Raw genomic sequence first — 20,653 nt, 5'->3', positions numbered from 1 at the left:
TTAATTTTTGCATGAGTCTGTGTATAATTATAATAATAGTCTGGACATCATGCATGATCTTGAATACTCAAGGGGAGAAAATTATTTTCATTGCACTCTACCTTCTAAGGGAAAATGATTGACCAGAAGACTTGCAATGAAATCTTTTAGGAGGTCACCTTGTGTTAATAACATATTAATCTGGCAGAATACCCATTTCCTCCAAGTATTTTAGTCAAAATAGTAACACATAGCTATAGTGAGATTTTGGTCACAACCCAAAATAGTCAGTCAGACAATCTTGAGTAAGTCATTTGGCTATTGATGAATGTGTGTAAAATGGCACAGTTACCAGCATCCTTGAACACAGCAAGAAGCTGAGGAACAGGAGAGGATATTTCAGCCGTGTACCCAGGGCATTTAGTTTATACAGTACAGAGTAACACACTGAATCCAAAGATCCTTAGGAAAATCAGCAAGACAAAAAGTACAAAAGAGAATCAGATGCAACCATGGAATTTGTATCATTTTCCCAATGCATTTATTTAACTTGTCATCTCAGAACTAAATTTGTCCAGAAAACAGTCAGATATGGTAAGTTATATTTAGTAAAATAATTAAGTACAGTAATTACATAGAGGAGAACAGTGAATATATTTAATAAAATAAATAGTAGTTACATCTAGTAATTAAATAATTATATTTACAAAATACATAGATCCTAAATGTGCAATTTGATTTTCATAAATTTATACAACCATGGAAACAAATGTCAGTGGAGATATAGAAAATGTCTTCACATCTTTTGCTTTCTAGTTAATCACCACCTTATTCATATTCTTGAACATCATCTAAATTAATTTCAGGTCATGGCCCTTAAGTCGGGTTTCTTTGCTCACCATGAAACTTTAGAGATTCAGCTGTCTTATTTGCATGCATAAAAATTGTAGTACTTTCCAATAAAAACTATAACCTAGATTCTGACATCTGAATCACAATAAAATTCTCAACCCCTGTTAACTTTTTTTGTACAAAACATATATTTTGTACAAAAGCAAAATCACTATAATGTGATTGTAGAATTACTTCTTTTCTTATAAGCAGGGACCTGAATGGCAACCAAATAACTTTCTGGCAACTCTGATCATCTTCAGACTTATGGAAAATATCAATTTATCATCCCATTTCTATAAATTCCTAATCCTTTACAAACAGTAATGCAATTTTGCCCCTAACATTCCTTTAAAACGGGCTGGGAATGTGACTTAGTGGTAGAGTGCTCCCGTTGCATGTAGGAAGCCCTGGGTTTGATTCCTCAGTGCCACATAAACAGAAAAAGCCAGAAGTGAGACTGTGGCTCAAATGGTAGAGTGCTAGCCTTGAGCAAAAGAAGCTCAGTGACAGTGTACAGGCCCTGAGTTCAAGCCGCAGGACTGGCCATCAATCAATCAATCAATAAAATGTAAAGCGTGTATTGCACAACAACTACTGTCTTAAATGACAATAGATGGCAATGCTGTGTACTTTTTTTTCCACCAGGGCGTTGCATTCCCAACAGGTTAGAATGCAATGGAGAAAATGACTGTGGAGACAACTCAGATGAAAAGGATTGTGGGAGAACTAAGGCAGTGTGTCCCCGGCAGTACACACCCATCCCTAGTGCACAGTTGATGGGTGCTGGGTATGTAACATTATTATGATTATTATGCTTGTTATTATTAGTCAGTTGGAGGGGCTTGAACTCGGGGCCTGCACACTATCCTTGAGCTTTATTGCTCAAGATTAGTGATCTATCTCCCTTACTGACTTCTTTCTACACTCACCAGCTCTCTCGTCATACTTGATTATCATATCCAGGCAACATATGGCTGTAATTCTCACTCAAAGAGAATACAAAGATTTTACCATTTCCACATGTAGTTGGTACCAGGTAAATGTGGTATGTCCTTCATAATGATGTCTTTTTTTTAATTCTCGCACTGCCCTCTGAAAGCTCTGGAATGGATCAAGGTATATTAGATTAGGGCAGCTAAGGTGGCAGGTGCCAACTGGGTTCCTGGAATTAGGAATGGAATGGACTAACTACTCAGATATGCCAGAAGCAAATTGACAGCACGGGTATGTTGGGTGTCAGAAGCTCAGAGAACTTTAACAAATCTCCTTGAATGAACAAGAAGCTCAGAGTCAATTCTGGTAGCCAAAATCAGAAAGAGGGGTATTTGTGGCTTGGAGAAATGAGGGAGAATTGTGCAAAGGGGAGGCATTGATCAAGATGTATTTTAGTCGCAAACCACTATGTTGGATTGAAAGCCTGTGTACAACTACTTTTAGATGACAAAAATTTTAAAGAAAAACAGAAAGAAAGAGTTAAGCAAGCAGAAAATAAAGGGCGATTACAATGATATCAAAAACCAAGAGCTGTGCCAGGCAATGGGTGTCTCACACTTGTAATCCTAGATACTCAGGAGGCAAAGATTCGAGGACTGTGGTTCTAAGCCAACCCTGGATAAGAAGGTCTGTGAGACTCATATTTCCAATTAACCACACAAAAAAAGCCAGAAGTGGAGCTGTGACTGTATAATGGTAGAGTGCTAGCCTTGAGCAGAATAGCTACAGTACAGGCCCTGAGTTCAAGCCCTATGGCTGGCACACACACACACACACACACACACACACACACACACACACACACACAAGAATCAGAGATAAGTAGCACGCCAGCAATCTTCTCGTATGGACTATACTATAAGGGTAGAGCTCTGCAGTAAATGCAGAAAGACAGACTTACATTACCATCTGGTCCTTGTTTAGGAACTGAGAATCTGGACCACAGAAAGTTTAAGTGCATTGCCAAAGTCTACCAAGTTCCAATGGCAGAATTAGGATTCAAACCCAGATTTCGAACCCCAGGTTTCCTCTATTATTTCATGCTGATTCAAGACAATATCATGTTAGTGAATAATAAAATGTGGGAAGAAACTTCAACAGATCATGGAGCCAGGTGTTTTGCTAATGCTCGGAAATTACAATGTCCTTGTTTTAGAAAAATGCAGCCAGAAAAACACTGGGAATTCATCAAGGAGTTCCAAGCTCATTAGGAATAGTTTAAGAAACTGGGGAATGGAGTAGCGTAAGAAACTGGGAAATGGAGTAGCCTAAGAAACATAAGAGAAGTCAAGGAAAACAGAATTAAGCCTTAGCCCGAAATAAACAAAACTAAGTAAAGTAATCTCTTGTGCCCTTTTATCCCTATGATGAAGAACCCACCCTTCATCTTTTGGTCAGAGGTAAACAGTTTTCTATCAGCTTCTACTGCTTCATATTGGACTGCTTTAATTTTTTTGTATTTTCTTTTGTTGTATATATATTTTTATTGTAAAAAAAACTGTTCAGAAGTGTTACAGTTAACATGAGTAAGGTAATGAATACATTCCTATCAAGTGTTGTTACCCCCTCCTTGTTTTTCCCCTACCATCCCTTCCCTCCCCACCTCCCCAACTCCTCTCTCCCCAACCCCCGCCCCCAAAGTTGTAAAGTTTGTTTTCAACATAGTGTCTTGTATATCTCATTGATACAATGGGTCAACCTATACTCTTATTTCAGCATTTTGTTAGTTCCCTTCCCCTCCTCAAATTAGAAAAATGTATATACAACATTAAGGGCACCGGAATCAAAATCAGTGAAAACAGGGGTCATACCATAGGAGAAGAACATACAAAAGAAACAAAAAAAATCACATAGTACATTATAAGTACATTAAAGATGACAGCAAGAAAGATAAAACCACCTGTGTCCCTATCTTGGGGTTAAAGTCTTCATTGTGTTGCCAGAGTTGCATAATATGAACTCTTGATGCCTAAAAGAGAGACAGCCTCAACTGTGAATGCACTGTCATTAGATTTAGAATAAAAACCAATAAATTCAATACAGTCCATTGAACCAAACTCAAAGGCACTGATAAATAGAAAACAAAAAGCATTAGTCTAGAAGCAAATGGAGGAGAGCTCTAGACCTAACCCTGCATTCATGGCATCACAGCCTCATTATTTATATTGATAGGCTTCAGTTTCCACATTCATAGGCTGCAGGATTAAAAACAGATTCTAGATTCTGTCTTAGGAATTTATAGCCAGGTGCTGGTGGCTCATGCCTATAAGCCTAGCTATTCAGGAAGCTGAGGTTTGAGGATCATGATTTAAAGCCAGCCTAGGCAGGAAAGGCCATGAACTCTTATCTCCAATCAAGCACCAGAAAACCAGAAGTGGTGCTGTGGCTCAAAGTGCTGGAGCACTAGCCTAGAGCAAAAGAGCTCAGGGACAGTTCCCAGACCCTTAGTTCAAGCCCCAGGATCACAAAAATTAAAAAAAAAATCTCTAATTATTGCTGCTTTCAACAAGAGTACTTCAACATCCTATTTTTAAAAAAAATAAATTTTATTGCCAAGGTGATGTACAGAGAGGTTACAGTTACACAAGTCAGATGAGTCCATTTCCTTATAAACAGAGCCACCCCCTCCCTCATTCATCCTATCCACCCCACCCCAGAGGAAAAATCTCAGTCCCAAACTCCTACTGACAATCCCATTTTCTAATATTCTGACTGATGAAGGGTGACACTGCGAACTCACTTCTTGCCCTGTTTGTCTAGACTCTAGTGTTCCAGAGGGGAGGACCATGTGCTATGTGTGCTTTGGCAGAACTATATGGCCTTCTTCCAACTAGAGCGATTGTCCCAAAGATTCTCAGAAATGAGCAAAAGCTGCTGGCCCAGGGACAACCAGTCTTCTGCGGGTCTCCCTAGGGACCATTTCAAGAGTTGTTCATTGCCATTTCTTTCTAATCTACTGGTCTTAGAATCTCTGCTACCCACTACATTTCTACCCACAACAGATGGTTTCCTACATGGCCATTCCATTTAAAAAATTTTTTCTTTCCAAGAAAAATTTTAGTAAGACATACTAAAATTCCAACATTATATCTGAAAAAAAAAAAATCAGGCACTAAAAGCATGCTGTTGGGCTTTTTTAAAAATCAGGCTCTGCCCAAGTAGACACATGCACATATATTCATGAATACATATACATGAAAACACATACATGTGTTTATGTATTTTCATTTCTTTTTATAAAGTAGTGGCAAAGCAATTGCCTAGCACTTGTAAAATCCCTGTGTTCAAGCTCTAGCAAAAAAAAAAAAAAAGGAAAAAAGTTCCAAAGACACATAAAGAAAAAACATAAAAGCTAAAATACTAAATATCAATGTGTATTTGAAACAAGCAAATACTTAATATCAATCTAAACCTGATGGATGGGAAAGAAGAGAAAGCAGATAAAACCTGCCATGTTGTTGGCTTACCTCCTGAGAGATCTGCCAGCCTGCCCTGCTAGAGCTACCTTCATAAAAATCCCATCTTTACCCTCAGGAAGTAGCTGATACCTTCCTAGATTTCATACAACCTGGGAGCAATTTTTCTCAAGTCCTTTCATATTTGTGAATAGAATAAGGCAGTATAGAATCAAGAGTATTCTTCTTTCATCTCTCTTAAACTTGAAATGCAAATAAATAACTCAAGAAAACCCATGGGTTTTTGTCATGTTCATACAAGTAGCTTGGAAAGTTCATCTCCTATTAGCTTCTTATACTTCTTCTTTCAAGTACCCACTAATAAAAATTCAAATATGAATGAAAAGAACTCTTAAATTGTGCCTGCAGCCATCTGAGTGTACTACACATCTTAAAGAACCCACAAGGATCATTTCTTTTTTAAAACAACTCCCTTGAGAATTCACATGCAATAAAATCCAACCATTTGAACTGTACAGTTGTCCTGGGCTTGGAAGCACATGACTATGTGGTCTCAGCCCTAAGAGGCTAAATCAGGAGGATTGTGAGTTACAGGCCATCCCTGGCAAGACCATGTTTCAAATACATATAATTTTCTTGATCTGTTCACCTATTGAAGGGCATCTGGGCTATTTCCATAAATTGGTTATGGTAAATAGTGCAGCAATGCACATAAGTGTACAAATGTCTTGACTGTATCCTGTCTTGTAATCTTTTAGATAAATGCCCGGGTACTTCTGGGTTATAGCATAGTTCTATATTTACTTTTTTTTTTTGAGGAATCTCCAAACTGCCTTCTACAGTGGCTGTACCAGTTTATATTCACACCAACAGAGCATTAGGATTCCTTTTCCCCTCCATGTCTGTGCCAGAATTTGTTGTTTGTCTGCTTGATATGGCCATTCTTACTGGGGTAAGATGGAATATCAGTATTCCTATGATTGGCATTTCCCTTATTTCCAGAGATTTTGAGCATTTCTTCATGCAGCATTTATCTCACAATTTTCATGGGATACCCTTGCTCCTTTTTGATAGAAGGATGGTATGTCAGCTGGTCAGAACAAGTACCTGAAAAGCTGAAATTTCTATTCAAATCCAAGTGTCTAATAGCAGATCAAAAGAGTTTTACATAATGAGAGATGTCCTCACAAGCAATGAGTCTATTTGTCTTCTCTCAAATCACCCATTCCTTTGGGAGGAGTCACATGTTTCAGATGCATTATGTCTTTAAAGCTAGTATAGAGATACAAGAGAAGGGAGCGTACATGATCTCCTTGGGGAGGTTAGAGCCTTTGTAAGGCTCCCTTCCATCGTCAGAAGAGACGAGAGCAATGGTGGATCTTGAGAAATGAGAGTAGTAGTACAGTTCCTTCTGCTCCATGGAATTTTTCCAAGGATGTTCTTTAGAACTCTATTACGGGTTTTATAAAATGCATGGTTATGTAGTCAAATGTAGTTACAGAATGGCAATTTGCATTATTACAGGCTCTGGAATGATCTGTAGACAATTTTTTATCATTTATATAATGTATCAACACTAAACTTTTTAACTACAACAAGAAAACCATCCTACTTTCTCACAGAATATGTACTACAATCTCAAAGAACTTGAAATTTTTGTGCATCACAAAATAGCTTCTGGGGCTGGTGGTTTAGCTCAGCAGAAGAGCACCTGCCTGGCGTGCACAAGATCCTGAGTTCAGTCCTCAGTTCTGGAAAAGAAAAAGAAAAGCTATAAAATACCTCAAAACAAGACAAAAAAATAGCTTCTTAAATGCTTAATTTGTGCTAAACTAATCATTATGTATACCTTAGTTTCTTCATCGGAAAATGAATAAAACAATTGTAACTATATTGTAAGGTTAAACAATATTTGTATAGTACTTACTATTGTTTAATTTATATAACTTATTTTACATAAATTTTACATAAAATTTTACATAAGTATTACTATTTCATAAATAACTCTATCAAGAGTCCTACACAGTATCATATTGAAGGCAATGAACCCAGAATAACAGTTATTTTATAATCATTTATTTCACAATCTGCTCCCAAAGTTTGTACTGGCTTTGGAAATCATTTAAAAAATTATAAACTTTTGTGTTGAAATCTCAACACAATTAAAAAAGTGAAAAAGTACCTTCGAAAGATAGGAGAGCTTGGTTTACAGGTACTAGAAGAAAATAAAGGACTTTTTTTCAAGTCAGTTATCAAGAGTAACAAAGGTCTAGGGAAAAAATAATTTCATTCATATAAAAAAAGACAAATTTAAAGGATTTTTCTACATCCCTTGAATTCTTGACAATTGCCTTCTTTTTAGGTTTCATTTTCTAGCTGGGGAACCGAGAGGAGAAGTCCTTGATAACTCTTTCACTGGAGGAATGTGTAAAACTGTCAAGAGCAGTCGAGCAAGTAATCCATACCGCGTCCCAGCCAACCTGGAGAATGTCAACTTCGAGGTATGACAGCCGAGACAGCTTACCATGGTGTCAGCATCACACCAATGGTGATTATAAGCTACATTTCTACTCGAACATTAGGGATGAGTGACAGGATAAAACTAAAAGGTAATGAACAATTTTAATCACCTATTATGCATTGGCATTTAATCTGTATGTAACCCAACGAAGTCAGGGTTGTTTTCATTGAAGTCTGGATATTTTCATTGATTTACATTGAAAAAAAAATTTTTAAGTGATAGTTTGTCTCAAATCAAACTAGGTAGTAACAAGTGAAATAGAAGCCAGGTGCCAGTGGCTTATGCCTGTAATCCTAGCTACTCAGGAGGCTGAAATCAGAGGACTGCAGTTCAAAGCCAACCCGGGAGACTTATCTCCAATACACTACTCAGAAAAAGCCAAAAGTGGCGCCATAGCTCAAGTGGTAGATCACTAGCCCTGAGCACAAAGCAGCTCAGAGAGAGTGCTCAGGCTCTGAATTCAAGCCCCAGGATGGGCAAAAATAAATAAAAAATAAAAAAATATTAAAATGTACAAGCCAGGCATCCATGGCTCACACCAGTAATCCTAGCCACTCAGATCTGAGGATCACGGTTCAAAGCCAGCCCAGGCAGGTAAGTCTGTGAGACTCTTATCTTCAATTAACCTCCAGAAAACAGGAAGTAGCTCTGTGGATCAAGTGGTAGAGTGCTAGCCTTGAGCTGAAGAGCTGAGGGAGAGGGCCCAAGTCCAGAGTTCAAGCCCTACAACCAACCAAAAAAAAAAAAAAAAAAAACTAAAAAAAATCCTTTGCTGACAATAAAAGAGATAATAGATATTTTCACTGGAAAACTTTAAACAGAATAAAAAGAAAAATATGAAACCTCAATTCTCATTTTTATATTTCCATGAGACTCTGATCTTCAGAAAAAGCCAGAAGTGGCACTTTGGCTTGTGGTAAAGTGCTAGCCTTGAGCACAGAGGCACAGGTCTTAGTACCAAGTACCAGGACCAGCAAAAGAAAAGAAGAAATGAAATAGAGATTTAGGTTCAGATTTCCCTGTTTCAAGTTCATCTTTTCTTCATGAATGTACAGATCTAATTCCCTAAGAAAATTCAGAATGATTTGAATACAATAAGGTCATTCTGCTTACTTTCTTATTTCATAAGTTAGGTTTTTTCTTTTTTAAAAAAATAGAATGCACAACCTTCTCCCTACTCTTAAACACTATCCCAGTGCCTTGTGCATAAGCACTCTATACTTTAGGCACTAAAGTTGAGCAATCTCTTTCTTTTCAACTATGATAAAAGGACAATGGTTTTAATAGTAGTACACATTTAAAGCCATCTTTTTCACACTAATGGATTTGGATAATGTCTTCTAGGTCCAATTGCCAAATAATGATACTTATAGGGCAAAAATGTTGACACTATCCTTAAGATAAACAATTTTGACTAAGCTTTACAGACAGAAATAACCTTTTAAAACTACTTTGTCAAAAGGTACTTTGAAGATGCTAATCAAGCAGCTTAGAGACCTATACAAGCAAGAATCTGTTTCATAGTATTTTGCACAAAATAGATGCAGTGAATGAGCTCAGGGCAAATTTGCAATAGCTAATTCATATATCTATATCTATATTATTGTACTTGATTTCCCAAGACAACTTCCCTAGAAAAGTTTCCAAAATTTGCACTGGCTTTGTAAATCATACTCATCTTACCAATGGAAGATCTTAGTGCATTGAATGTAAGCATCTTTCTTAGAGTTATATCGCAATTAAATGGTACAGATGAATTAGAATTGCTGACTCTTGGTTTCTGTGGTCCAGAGTTATCTATGCCTACGGAGACATTGATAATAATATCAAGAAAGACATTAACAACTGCCATGTAAATTTCACCTGTAAGATTCACAGTTCATATGATGATTCCAGCTCTCCCAGTTCACCTAAGCTAACTTCAGATTTCCAGGAGTTTTGTGACCTGATTGTAAGTCATGGTCCTTATTAAATATTAAACTTATCATCTTACAATTACATACTAAGTTTAAAACTAGGGTCATGACTATTCCAATTGTACTGTCTCTCAAATCTATTGCTACATTTTACCACTGAATGTGGTCTTGAGGTTTTCTCCATCTCTTTTGTTACCTGCCTTGTGAAAATACAATTTGCTCGTAGGTATCTCTTCTCCTCTTTGAATTCAGGGTTTCACAGAAGCAACTTGGAATCAACTATACTAAGAATACATACATCAGGAAAAATGAGTTGCTATGGTAAATCATGAGTTTTTAACCCTTTCTGGAGAGCTGTCTGATAAACATTCACCAGCAGACAACTGGATCACTCACAAAACTTGAGACCCTAAGTCTGGGAGGCCAGTTGCATGGGGAACACAGACTAAAGTCCTCATTTAGACCAAAGTAGACTCATTGAATTATCAATGTAGCTTCTAAACATTGCCCAATGTAAAGAAACAATGTGAGTTAATCTGACTATGTGACATTATGTTTGAAAAGTATTCAAGTGTTAAGGAAAATCTTGCTGATTTTTTAAAACTTTTTGGAAACTACTTTACCCACCAGCTACAATCGCTTTGCTTATTTTTCATAGACTTCAATATTACTTTCTTTTTTGGGGTGGGTGGGGGGGAGGTCCGGTCGTGGGGCCTGAACTCTGGGCCTGGGGCTGTCCCTCAGCTCTTCAGCTCAAGTCTAGCGTTCTACCACTTGAGCCACTGTGCCACTTCCAGCTTTTTTCATTTTGCTTATGTGGTGCTGAGGAATCGAACCCAGGGCCTCAGGCATGCAAGGCAAGCGCTCTACCACTGAGCCACCTTCCCAGTCCCCAATATTACTTTCTTAATGCTTTCAGCAGGAGTGAAAATCTATGCCACACCCTCACAAAAACAGTAAAACAGGAAAACGTCAGTAGGGATCTGACTTCCTTTCTGTAACGTTAGAACTATGCCTCTCAGAGATCCCCATCTCCCAAATGCAAGGCTCAGTAACTGACAGGTTGCTAAATCAGTCCACAGAGTTTCACTACTATCTCAGGAATCTTCTCTTTTATTTGATTGGCTGGCTGCTCAGCATTTCCTGTCATCAGAAAACTGCAGAGTATAGTTACCACCACATCTTCCCTACACACTGACCTACAAAGACATCATATCCTGCTGTGTCCTGAAGCACTAGAACAGCTCAGTAACTGCAGTCACTCCAGATCATCTCTAAGTTTTTCTAAAATTTAAATACCAGGTTCTGTCTCTAACCTTACAAAGGAATGTTACTGCTGCCAACTCCTCTTCATTAACCATGTTTTGTTTTTATTTTTGTTTTAATTTTACTGTTAAGGTGATGTACAGAGAGGTTATGGTTACATAAGTAAGGTAGTGATTACATTTCCTTTTGTAATACATCTTTTATGGTAAAAATAGTATACAGAGGGGTTACAGTTACATGAGTAAGGTAATGAGTACATTTCCTATGGAGCATTGTTACCTCTTCCTTTGTTTTCCCCTACCATCCCTTCCCTGCCCACCTCCCCAACTCCTCCCTCCCTTCCCACCACAAGTTGTAAAGTTCGTTTTCAACATAGTGTCTTGTACATCTCATTGTTACAACGGGTCAACCTGTGTCCCTATTTAAGCGTTTTGTTTTTTCCCTTCCCCTCCCCAAATTAGAAAAGTGTATATACAAGATGCAGGACACGGGAATCAAATACAGTGAAAACAGGGTTATACCGTGGATGAAGAACATTCAAAAGAAACAAAAAAATCACATAGTACGTTGTAAGTGCATTAAGAAGAACAGCCATAAAGATAAAGCCTCTTGTGTCTCTATCTTAGATTTCTTTACAGAGCAACATTCTCACCATCCTCTCACCATCTCTTTCCATCTCTTTCCTATGTCTATATGATCAAAGATTTCTGTTGATTTACCTCCTAAGTATCTTTTCCAAAACACAAATGTATTAGACATTGACTGTTTTGTTCATTATTTAATTCTTATTAAGAGCTTACATGAGAAACTGTGACTTTAGAAATAAATCTCTTGGAAGGGGTGCTGTGGCTCAAAGTAATAGAGTGCTAGCCTTGAGTAATAAAGCTCAGGAACAGCACCTAGGCCCTGAGTTCAAGCCCCATGACCAACCAAAAAAAATTACACGAGAAATAAATTTCTCTATATAATTTGTAAAATGGATTTGCACATACACATATACACATACATATACACATAGTGTGTGTTTGTATGAATAAACTAATTTTGTTCTATTATTAACTGGTTATGTGAACTTTTTAATTTTTGGTGGTACTTAGGTTTGAACTAAAGGCTTACTGAATGCTAAGCAAATGTTCTACCACTTGAGCCATATCCCTAGACCTTTATACTTTCAGAAAGGATCTTGCACTTTTGTCTGGGTTGACCTCAGAAATAATCCACTCATATTCTCAAATACTTGAGATGGCTAGATATGCTACCATGCACAACTGTTAGAAAGATAAGGCTTTTCTTTTTTCTTTTGAACCACAATCCTTCTATCTCCACCTCTTTTGTTGTTGTTGTTGTTGTTGTTGTTGTTTTGACAGTCGTGGGGCCTGAACTCTGGGCCTGGCGCTGTCCCTCAGCTCTTCAGCTCAAGGCTAGCACTCTACCATTTGGCCTACAGTGCCACTTTCAGCTTTTCTTGCTTATGTGGTACTGAGGAATCAAACCAAGGGCCTCAAGCATGCCAGACAAGCACTCTACCACTGATCCACCTTCCCAGCCCCTATCTCCACTTCTTGAGTAGCTAGACTTAAAGGCATGCACCACCATTTTCAGCTATTTTTAATGGACATTTTAAATGCCGACAAGAATACACTTTTGTAAGATCTCACAATAACACTAAGTTTTGATTATATTTTATTATTGAGCAACAGACTTTTGCAACTAGATTATTTTGCATTCTTTCCTAGGCTAATTTTGCGAATTATCTAATGGTGACATGACTGTTTCTCAGCGCATTTTAGCATTTAAAAGAAAAAAAAATTCCATTGTAATTCAGACAAGGTAAAGAAGTACTTATCAATTCTGTCTTTTTTTAAAAAGTCATCTATTGTTTTCTTCTTGCCACTATCACCTTGACAGAAGTATTAGCTTCTTCTTGGAATAGCTTCACTTATACTTTTAGCTCATAGGAATTCCACAGCTTCGTTTTCCCAAATCAAGTCAATAAAGACAATCACCCACCAGGCAGAACCAATAGTTTGTCCTTTACCTCAGAGACATGGCCAGCAGCATAGTATATTATAAAGTCTCAGTAAGACAAAAGGGATGGAGACAGAAGTAAGCAGGAGCAGATAGAACTCTTTTTTCTAGGTATTAGTTTGCTGAAAAGTTCCTTAAATCAAACTACATACTGTATAAAATCACAGTCTAAAAAATAGCCCCAAAAGGTGAATAAATATAACAGTGATACTCACTAGACACTATGTTGAAAATCAACTCTACAGTGGGGAAAGGAGATTAACAGGGAAAAACTGGAAGAAAATGACAGAAGAGATGACAGTGTTCAAAAAGAAATGTACTCATTGCCTGACTTACCTAACTGTAACCCCTCTGTACATCACCTTTACAATGATAGCCATTTAATAGCCTTAAATGATCAACATCCCTTTAAGTTTCAGTTAGATAATACTGTTTTTGACAGTAAGACCTTATTCTTACTAGGCACTCTACCACTTGAACCACATTCCCAGCCATACATTTTTGCTGGATATTTTTTGTGATGGGTCTTAAAACTGTTTTTAACTAGGCTGGCTTAAAACCATGATCCTCCAGCTCTTAGCTTCCCAAGCTAGGATTACAGGTGTTACTACCAGGGCCTGGCTTAGGTCTGAGTTTTTTCTTTCTTTCTCTTTTATAGATTACTTTTTAAAAAGAAAGATCTCTTGAAATTGCCTTTCTGGTCCTATATTATCTGTGGAATCCCAGTAAGAGCACAGCACTTACTATACTGGATTAAAAACTGATGGTTAATATTGCCTTTAAATAAATTATTAAGTCCCTGATTGTAACAAATAAAATTATCCGGGGCTGGGAAGGTTGGTCAGTGGTAAAGTGCTTGCCTTGCATGCATGAGGCCCTGGGTTCATTTCCTCAGCACCACATAAACAGAAAAAGTCAGAAGTGGTGTTGTGGCTCAGGTGGTAGAGCCCTCACCTTGAGCTGAAGAGCTGAGGGACAGCGTCCAAGCCCAGAGTTCAGGCCCCACAACCAACAAAAATAAATAAATAAAAAAGAAAAGAGCTGGCGCTGGTGGCTCACACCTGTAATCCTAGCTACTCAGGAGGCTGAGATCTGAGGATCATGGTTCAAAGCCAGCCCAGGCAGGAAAATTCCATGAGGCTCTTATCTCCAATAAACCACCAGAAAACCAGAAGTGCTGCTGTGGCTCAAGTGGTAGAGCACTCGCCTTGAGCTGAAGAGCTGAGGGACAGAGCCCAGGCCAGAGTTCAAGCCCTATAACCAACAGAAAAAAAGAAAAGAAATAAAATAAAATAAAATTATCCTGTTCTCCAGAAATATATGTATTAACTAAAAAGTTACTGGGCTCATAAGCAAATAAATGAACATTATACTCAATATTCACAACTAACTTTGGTATTTCCTACATGTTATTCAATATGATAATTTGCAGGTAAAAACTGAAGAAGATGATTTGGAAACAGATTTCTACAAGGATTTAATTAATTTTGGAAAGAATGAAAATCAAAACAAAATTTTGTCAGCTTCACAGAAAGGTTCTTCTGGGGTGCCATTTTTGTTTTCCAAAAAGAAAAGTAAGAGCATCAACCAAAACTGGGCCTTCAAAAAAGCTATTCAAGCTTCCCACAAAAAGGTAATAAAAATGATCCACAAGCTGTTTATTCTTTTTTTATATTTTTTTATTGTAAAGATACTGCACAGAGGGATTACAGTTACATGAGTAAGGTAATGAGTACATTTCCTGTTGAGCATTGTTACCCCTTCCTTTGTTTTTCCTCTACCATCCCTTCCCTCCCAACCTCCACAACTCCTCCCTCCTCTACCCCACCCCACCCCCAAGTTGTAAAGTTCATTTTCAACATAGTGTCTTGTACATCTCATTGTTACAATGGGTCAACCTGTATCCTTGTTTGAGCATTTTGTTGTTTCCCTTCCCTTCTCCAAATTAGAAAAATGTATATACAAGATGCAGGGCACCAGAATCGAATACAGTGAAAACAAGGGTTATACCATATGGAAGAACAAAAAATACAAAATACATTAAAAACAACAGCGACAAAGATAAAATCTCTTGTGTCCCTATCTTGGGGTTCATTTCATTTAGCATCATCTTATATGGTCATATGAACATAGCTTTTTGACCTTTTCTGCTTGTCCTAGACATATACTATTTATTGCAAATAAGGGAAACCATAGGACCTATGTTTCTTTGGGCCTGGCTTACTTCACTTAAATATAATTTTTTCCAAGTCTTTCCATTTGTTAAATATTGGGGCAGTGTCATTCTTTCTGATAGAGACATAGAATTCCATTTGTGTGTGTGTGTGTGTGCCACATTTTCTTAATCCGTTCATCTGCTGAGGGGTATCTGGGTTGGTTCCATATCTTAGCTATGGTGAATAATGCTGCAATAAACATAGTTGTGCTGGTAGCTTAGTATGGCCTTGAATGTGATTTTTTTCGGTAAGTGGTCGAACATGGGATTGCTGGGTCATAGGGGAGCTCTATGTGGAGTCTTTTGAGGAACCTCCATACTGCTTTCCAAAATGGTTGAACAAGTTTACATTCCCACCAACAATGCAGTAGGGTTCCTTTTGGCCACATCCCTTCCAGCATCTGTTTTTATTAGATTTCTTGATTATAGCCATTCTAACTGGGGTGAGGTAGAATCTCAATGTTGTTTTGATTTGCATTTCTTTTATGGCTAGAGAAATTAAGCATTTCTTCATGTGTCTATTGGCCATTCTAATTTCCTCTTCAGAGAAGTCTCTCTTTACGTTTTAGCCCACTTATTTATTGGACAGTTGTTTCTTTGAAGATTTGTTGTGGGAGAATTAGTTTTTTAAATTCTAAGTATATTTTAGATATGAGATCCTTGTCTGTTGTATGGCTAGTGAGGATCTTCTCCCAATCCGTGGGCTTTCTATTGATCTTGCTAGCTATGTCCTTTGCCATGCAGAAGCTCTACAGTTTCATGCAATCCCATTTGTCCAACCTTTCTTTGATTTATTGTGTTTCTGGGTCTCTATTAAGAAAATTTCAGCCTGTGTCAAGGAGCCCTAGAGTTTCTCCTATTCCTTCCTGTAATGTTTTCAGGGTGTCTGCTTTGACTTCAAGGTCTTTGATCCATTTGGAGTTGATTCTGATGCAGGGTGATATATAAAGATCTAGCTTTAATTTTCTACAGGTATTAAACCAATTTTGCCAGCACCATTTACTGAAGAGGCTGTCTTTCTTCCATGCTATATTTTCAGCTCCCTTGTCTTAGGTGACTATAGGTCTGTGGGCTCATTTCTGGGTTTTCAGTTCTATTCCATTGGTCCTGAGGTCTGTTCTTGTGCCAGTACTAAGCTGTTTTAATTACTATGGCTTTGTAGTCGAGTTTGAAGTTTTGTTATTGATATTCCTCCAGCACTGTTCTTCCTGCAAAGGATTGATTTTGCTATTAGGGGACTTTTTTTTTTCTGGTCCTGGGGCATGAACTCTGGGCCTGGGAGCTGTCCTTAAGTTGCTTTTGCTCAAGACTAGTGTTCTACAACTTGAGGCACAATGCCACTTCCAGCTTTTTCTGTTTTATGTGATGCTGAGGAATTGAACCCAGGGCCTCATCCATGAGAGGCAAGCACTCTACCACTGAGCTACCTTCCCAAGCCTTATTTGGGGTCTTTTATTGTTCCATATGAATTTTGGGATTGCTTCTTCTATTTCCTTGAAGAATGAGGTTGGAATGTTGAAAGGTATCGCGTTGAATTTTTAGATAGCCTTGGGAAGTATTGCCATTTTCATGATATTAATCCCCCCAATCCAGGAGCATGGGGGGGGTTTCTACTTCCTTAGTTCTGCTTTAATTTCCTTTTACAGGTTTTAAAAGTTTTCCTCATAGAGGTCCTTCAGTTCTTTACTTAACTCCTAGGTATTTTATTTTTTGTGAGGCTATTACAAAAGGAGTTGCTTTCCTGATTTCAGCTGCACTCTTCTCATTATTGGCATACAGGAAAGCCATTGATTTTTTAGGCTTATGCTCTGGCCCTGAGCTTCTTTGTGTGTGTGTAGTGTGTGTGTGTGTGTGTGTGTGTGTGTGTCTTTTTTGTGTGTGTGAAAATACTGTACAGAGGAGTTACAATTACATGGGCAAGATAATGAGTACATTTCTTATCAAGTATTGTAGCCTCCTCCTTTGTTTCCCCTTCCCATCCCTTCCCATCCTCCCCCTGTCCCCCACCCAATCCTACCCCCCCCACGAAAGTTGTAAAGTTCGTTTTCGACATAATGACTTGTACATCTCATTGTTGCAATGGGTCCACCTGTATCCCTATTTAAACGATTTGATTTTCCCCTTCCCCTCCACAAATTATACCAACATCAAATACAGTGAAAGCAGGGGTTATACTATGGGGGAGGGACATACAAAGCAACAAAGAAATAATCTTATAAATGTGTTAGAAACAATCACATGAAAGAAAAAAAAAAACATTTGAATACATATCTTAGGGTTCATTTCCCTAACATCACCTTATCTAACCTTTTCTGCTAGACTCAGACATATACTAGATATTGCAAATAAGGGAAACCATGGGACCTATGTTTTTTTGGGCCTGGCTTACTTCACTTAATATAATTTTGTCCAAGTCTTTCCATTTCCTAACAAATGGGGCAATGTCATTCTTTCTGATGGAGGCATAGAATTCCATTGTGTATATATACCACATTTTCTTGTTCCTTTCATCTACTGAGGAGCATCTGGGTTGGTTCCATATCTTAGCTATGGTAAATAATGCTGCAATAAACATAGTTGTGCTAATAGCTTTAGTATGGTCTTGTTTGTAAACATTTGGGTAAATGCCAAAAGTGGGATTGCTGGGTCATAGGGGAGCTCTATGTGGAGTGTTTTGAGGAACCTCCCTGAGCTTCTTTTGCTCAAGGCTAGCACTCTGCTACTGAGCCTTAGCTACACTTCTGGCTTTTTTAGTAGTTTAGTGGAGATAAGAATCTCACAGACTTTCCTGCCTGGGATGTTTTCAATCTGCAATCCTCAGATCTCAGCCTCTTGAGGGCAGAGTAGTAAAATGAAGCTTATTTTGTCTTTCAAAATGTCACCTGTGGAGTAGTAAAATGAAGCTTATTTTGTCTTTCAAAATGTCACCTGTGACATTTCCATAATAGATGTTAATCCAAAACATCACAAAGACATTGTCCTTGTGATATTTCCATATATTCATAAAGTGTTTTGTGAAGTACATGTAACAGAACTTTTATTGTTGTTGTTGGCTGTGAGGTTTGAACTCAGGGCCTAGGCACTGTCTGCACTCTACCACTTGAGTTACAGGACTACTTTCACTTAATTGGAGATAAGAATTTCCCAGAGACTCTTCTGCCCTGGCTAGTTTCAAGCCACAATCCTCAATATCAGCCTTCTGAGTAGCTAGCATTACAAGCATGAGCCCCCAGCACCTGGTTTGTAATAGAACCTTTTTGTATAATACAACAGTCTCAGACTTTTGCTCAAGAAATTTGGCCAACTTAAATTTAATATAATCAGTTAAAACACTTGACTATATTCTTTCAGTCTTTCATTTCTCTTCAATGTGATTGAACATACTATATGCATTCTTACTCCCTTCTGTCTCTAGTGTTCTTCTTTTGGAAGTACTAGTGTACTTGCTTCTCTCTAGCTAAAAACATAATTGAAGCAGTATTTGTTTAGCCCACAAAATAACATCTCTAGCATCCCAAATATGTTTCAGTTACCAACTCCACACATCCATCGCTGTTCTTCCTTGAGAAGCCATTTCCTTCCTAATGATGGGATGCCAGCATCCAGCTTTCATGAAACACCAACAAGCCCTAGGAGGAATTGTTTGCATTTTTACATTGCATGTGTTAGTTGGTATTTTATTCTAACTTTTATATTCTCAATATAGATTTCTTATGACCATTTTTGACCTTACAAAATTATTATACAGTTAAACCCAGTATCATGACTGTCCTTGATTAGATATGAGTAGAGTAAGGAAATTGTATTCAGGACAGAAAATATTCCAGCAATCTCTCTTCAGTCTTTGAGACAATGAAAACAATGTACCATACACTTGAAAATTAATCTGAGCCCTTCTGTTGAGCTTAATGTTTTATTTATTTCTTCAACCCCAGATCTTACTAGATATTTATCTGGCAGATAGTTTGTTCAAAGAAAAGACGTCACCCCTGCATGAAACAGTACTTTTCTGACTGACTTTCAAAATTAAAACCACAAAAATTATATAAAATACAGCAAGATTACAAATGGATGGAATTGATTATAAATTGTGCAGGAACCTGAAGCAAGTCTAAAACAGCAGTTCTAGCAGTACTATCATTCCTGTGCCAAGCTGAGCTACCAAAGTTTAACTTATGTTTCCTACAGTTTCATATTTACAGAAAACTGAGATTACTGAACATCTCAGAACAGGAATTTCAGATACTCAGGGAGAACATGTGCTTCTCAATAAAAGTAGAAAGACCCTCCAACTTTGAAAGCTGTGTTTCTATGACAAAATTCAAATGTTAAAGTTAAAAATCGAGTCAATTGGGCACTTACTACAATGTCAACTTCACAAAGACACAACGTTTTTTTAATTTGTTTCTATAGCCAGAGCATCTGAGATATCTGAGCAATAAATGAACAGATAGCAAGAAAGAAGGGTAGGAGAGGAAAACAATGTGAATCATAACCCCTGGTAGTCCTGATGTGTGTTTTTCATTGTTATTTGTGTAGTCATTATCATTTTTACATTGGTAGTCGTTAGGTGTCATTACATATCAGAAAATGGTTGTTGTATGGTAATAATTACAATAAAATTCTTTTTGCTCACATAGTCTCATTCCTCTCACTTTGTTACTCTTATTCAAACATTACAATGAGTAAAGGTAAGAGAAATCAGAAAAAAAAATGAAAAATACAAAGTATAGAGGTGTCCTTAATAATCCTAAAAGCTATGCTGAAGAATCTAAAGTAGTGAAAATATTTTAAGCACTGCATCACCCCGGGAATCCTAAGTTAACTGCATATAATAAGGGATTTGTTGAAACAAATGAATTTGCAAAGAAACAAAAACAATCTCAAATTTCTGTGCATGCATGGAAAAGAGAGATTATAAATAGTTTTGTTTAGTTTCAAGCCTGAATAACTTGGAACGGTAGGTTGTGGGCACACCCTGAAGGAATGAAAAATGTCTTCCAGTGCATATGGCTCACATATCATAGCACCACTAAAACCTAAGAGAACTTAAATGCCTTTTTTAGTTAGTGACAAAGCTACAACTTGAATCTCAGTTGCCAAATTTCCAGTTGAGTATTTACCCAACCCTTCCTCTCAATTATTTGCATTATCGAGGTATTCACAAAAACTTAGTGGGCTGAAGCTACCATTGGAAATTAAGAGAGAAAGATTGACTTTTCTGATGATTGAACTCTTCTTTGGTAGAGGTCATAATGAGCCACACAGTTTACATTATTGATCTCATAATCTCATTGTTCAACATTTTTAACAGCTTAGGGAAAAAGGGTCCTTGGAGACAAAAAGGAAAATTATGATTTTTCTATGTGAGGACATGCAATAAAGATTAAAATTTATTTTTATCCTGTGGTAGGTATGAAGTGAA

At 37.5% G+C, this 20,653-nt stretch overlaps 1 protein-coding gene across 1 annotated transcript in view; it reads left to right on the top strand.

The window, feature by feature from the left end:
- C6 (complement C6) overlaps window positions 1–20,653 on the top strand; it is a 65,440-nt gene that overhangs the window by 7,620 nt on the left and 37,167 nt on the right. The window contains exons 4-6 of the mRNA XM_042690534.1: window positions 1,519–1,660; window positions 7,645–7,783; window positions 14,446–14,646. Of these exons, the coding sequence (XP_042546468.1) occupies window positions 1,519–1,660; window positions 7,645–7,783; window positions 14,446–14,646 (482 nt within the window). The remainder of the gene's footprint in view (window positions 1–1,518; window positions 1,661–7,644; window positions 7,784–14,445; window positions 14,647–20,653) is intronic.

Source organism: Dipodomys spectabilis, unplaced genomic scaffold, assembly GCF_019054845.1.
Source record: "Dipodomys spectabilis isolate Male_0828 unplaced genomic scaffold, ASM1905484v1 ptg000138l, whole genome shotgun sequence".
In the NCBI taxonomy this organism is placed as follows: domain Eukaryota; kingdom Metazoa; phylum Chordata; class Mammalia; order Rodentia; family Heteromyidae; genus Dipodomys; species Dipodomys spectabilis.
The sequence above is the reverse complement of the archived record's forward strand: the minus strand, read 5'-3'. Positions and strand labels throughout refer to the sequence as shown.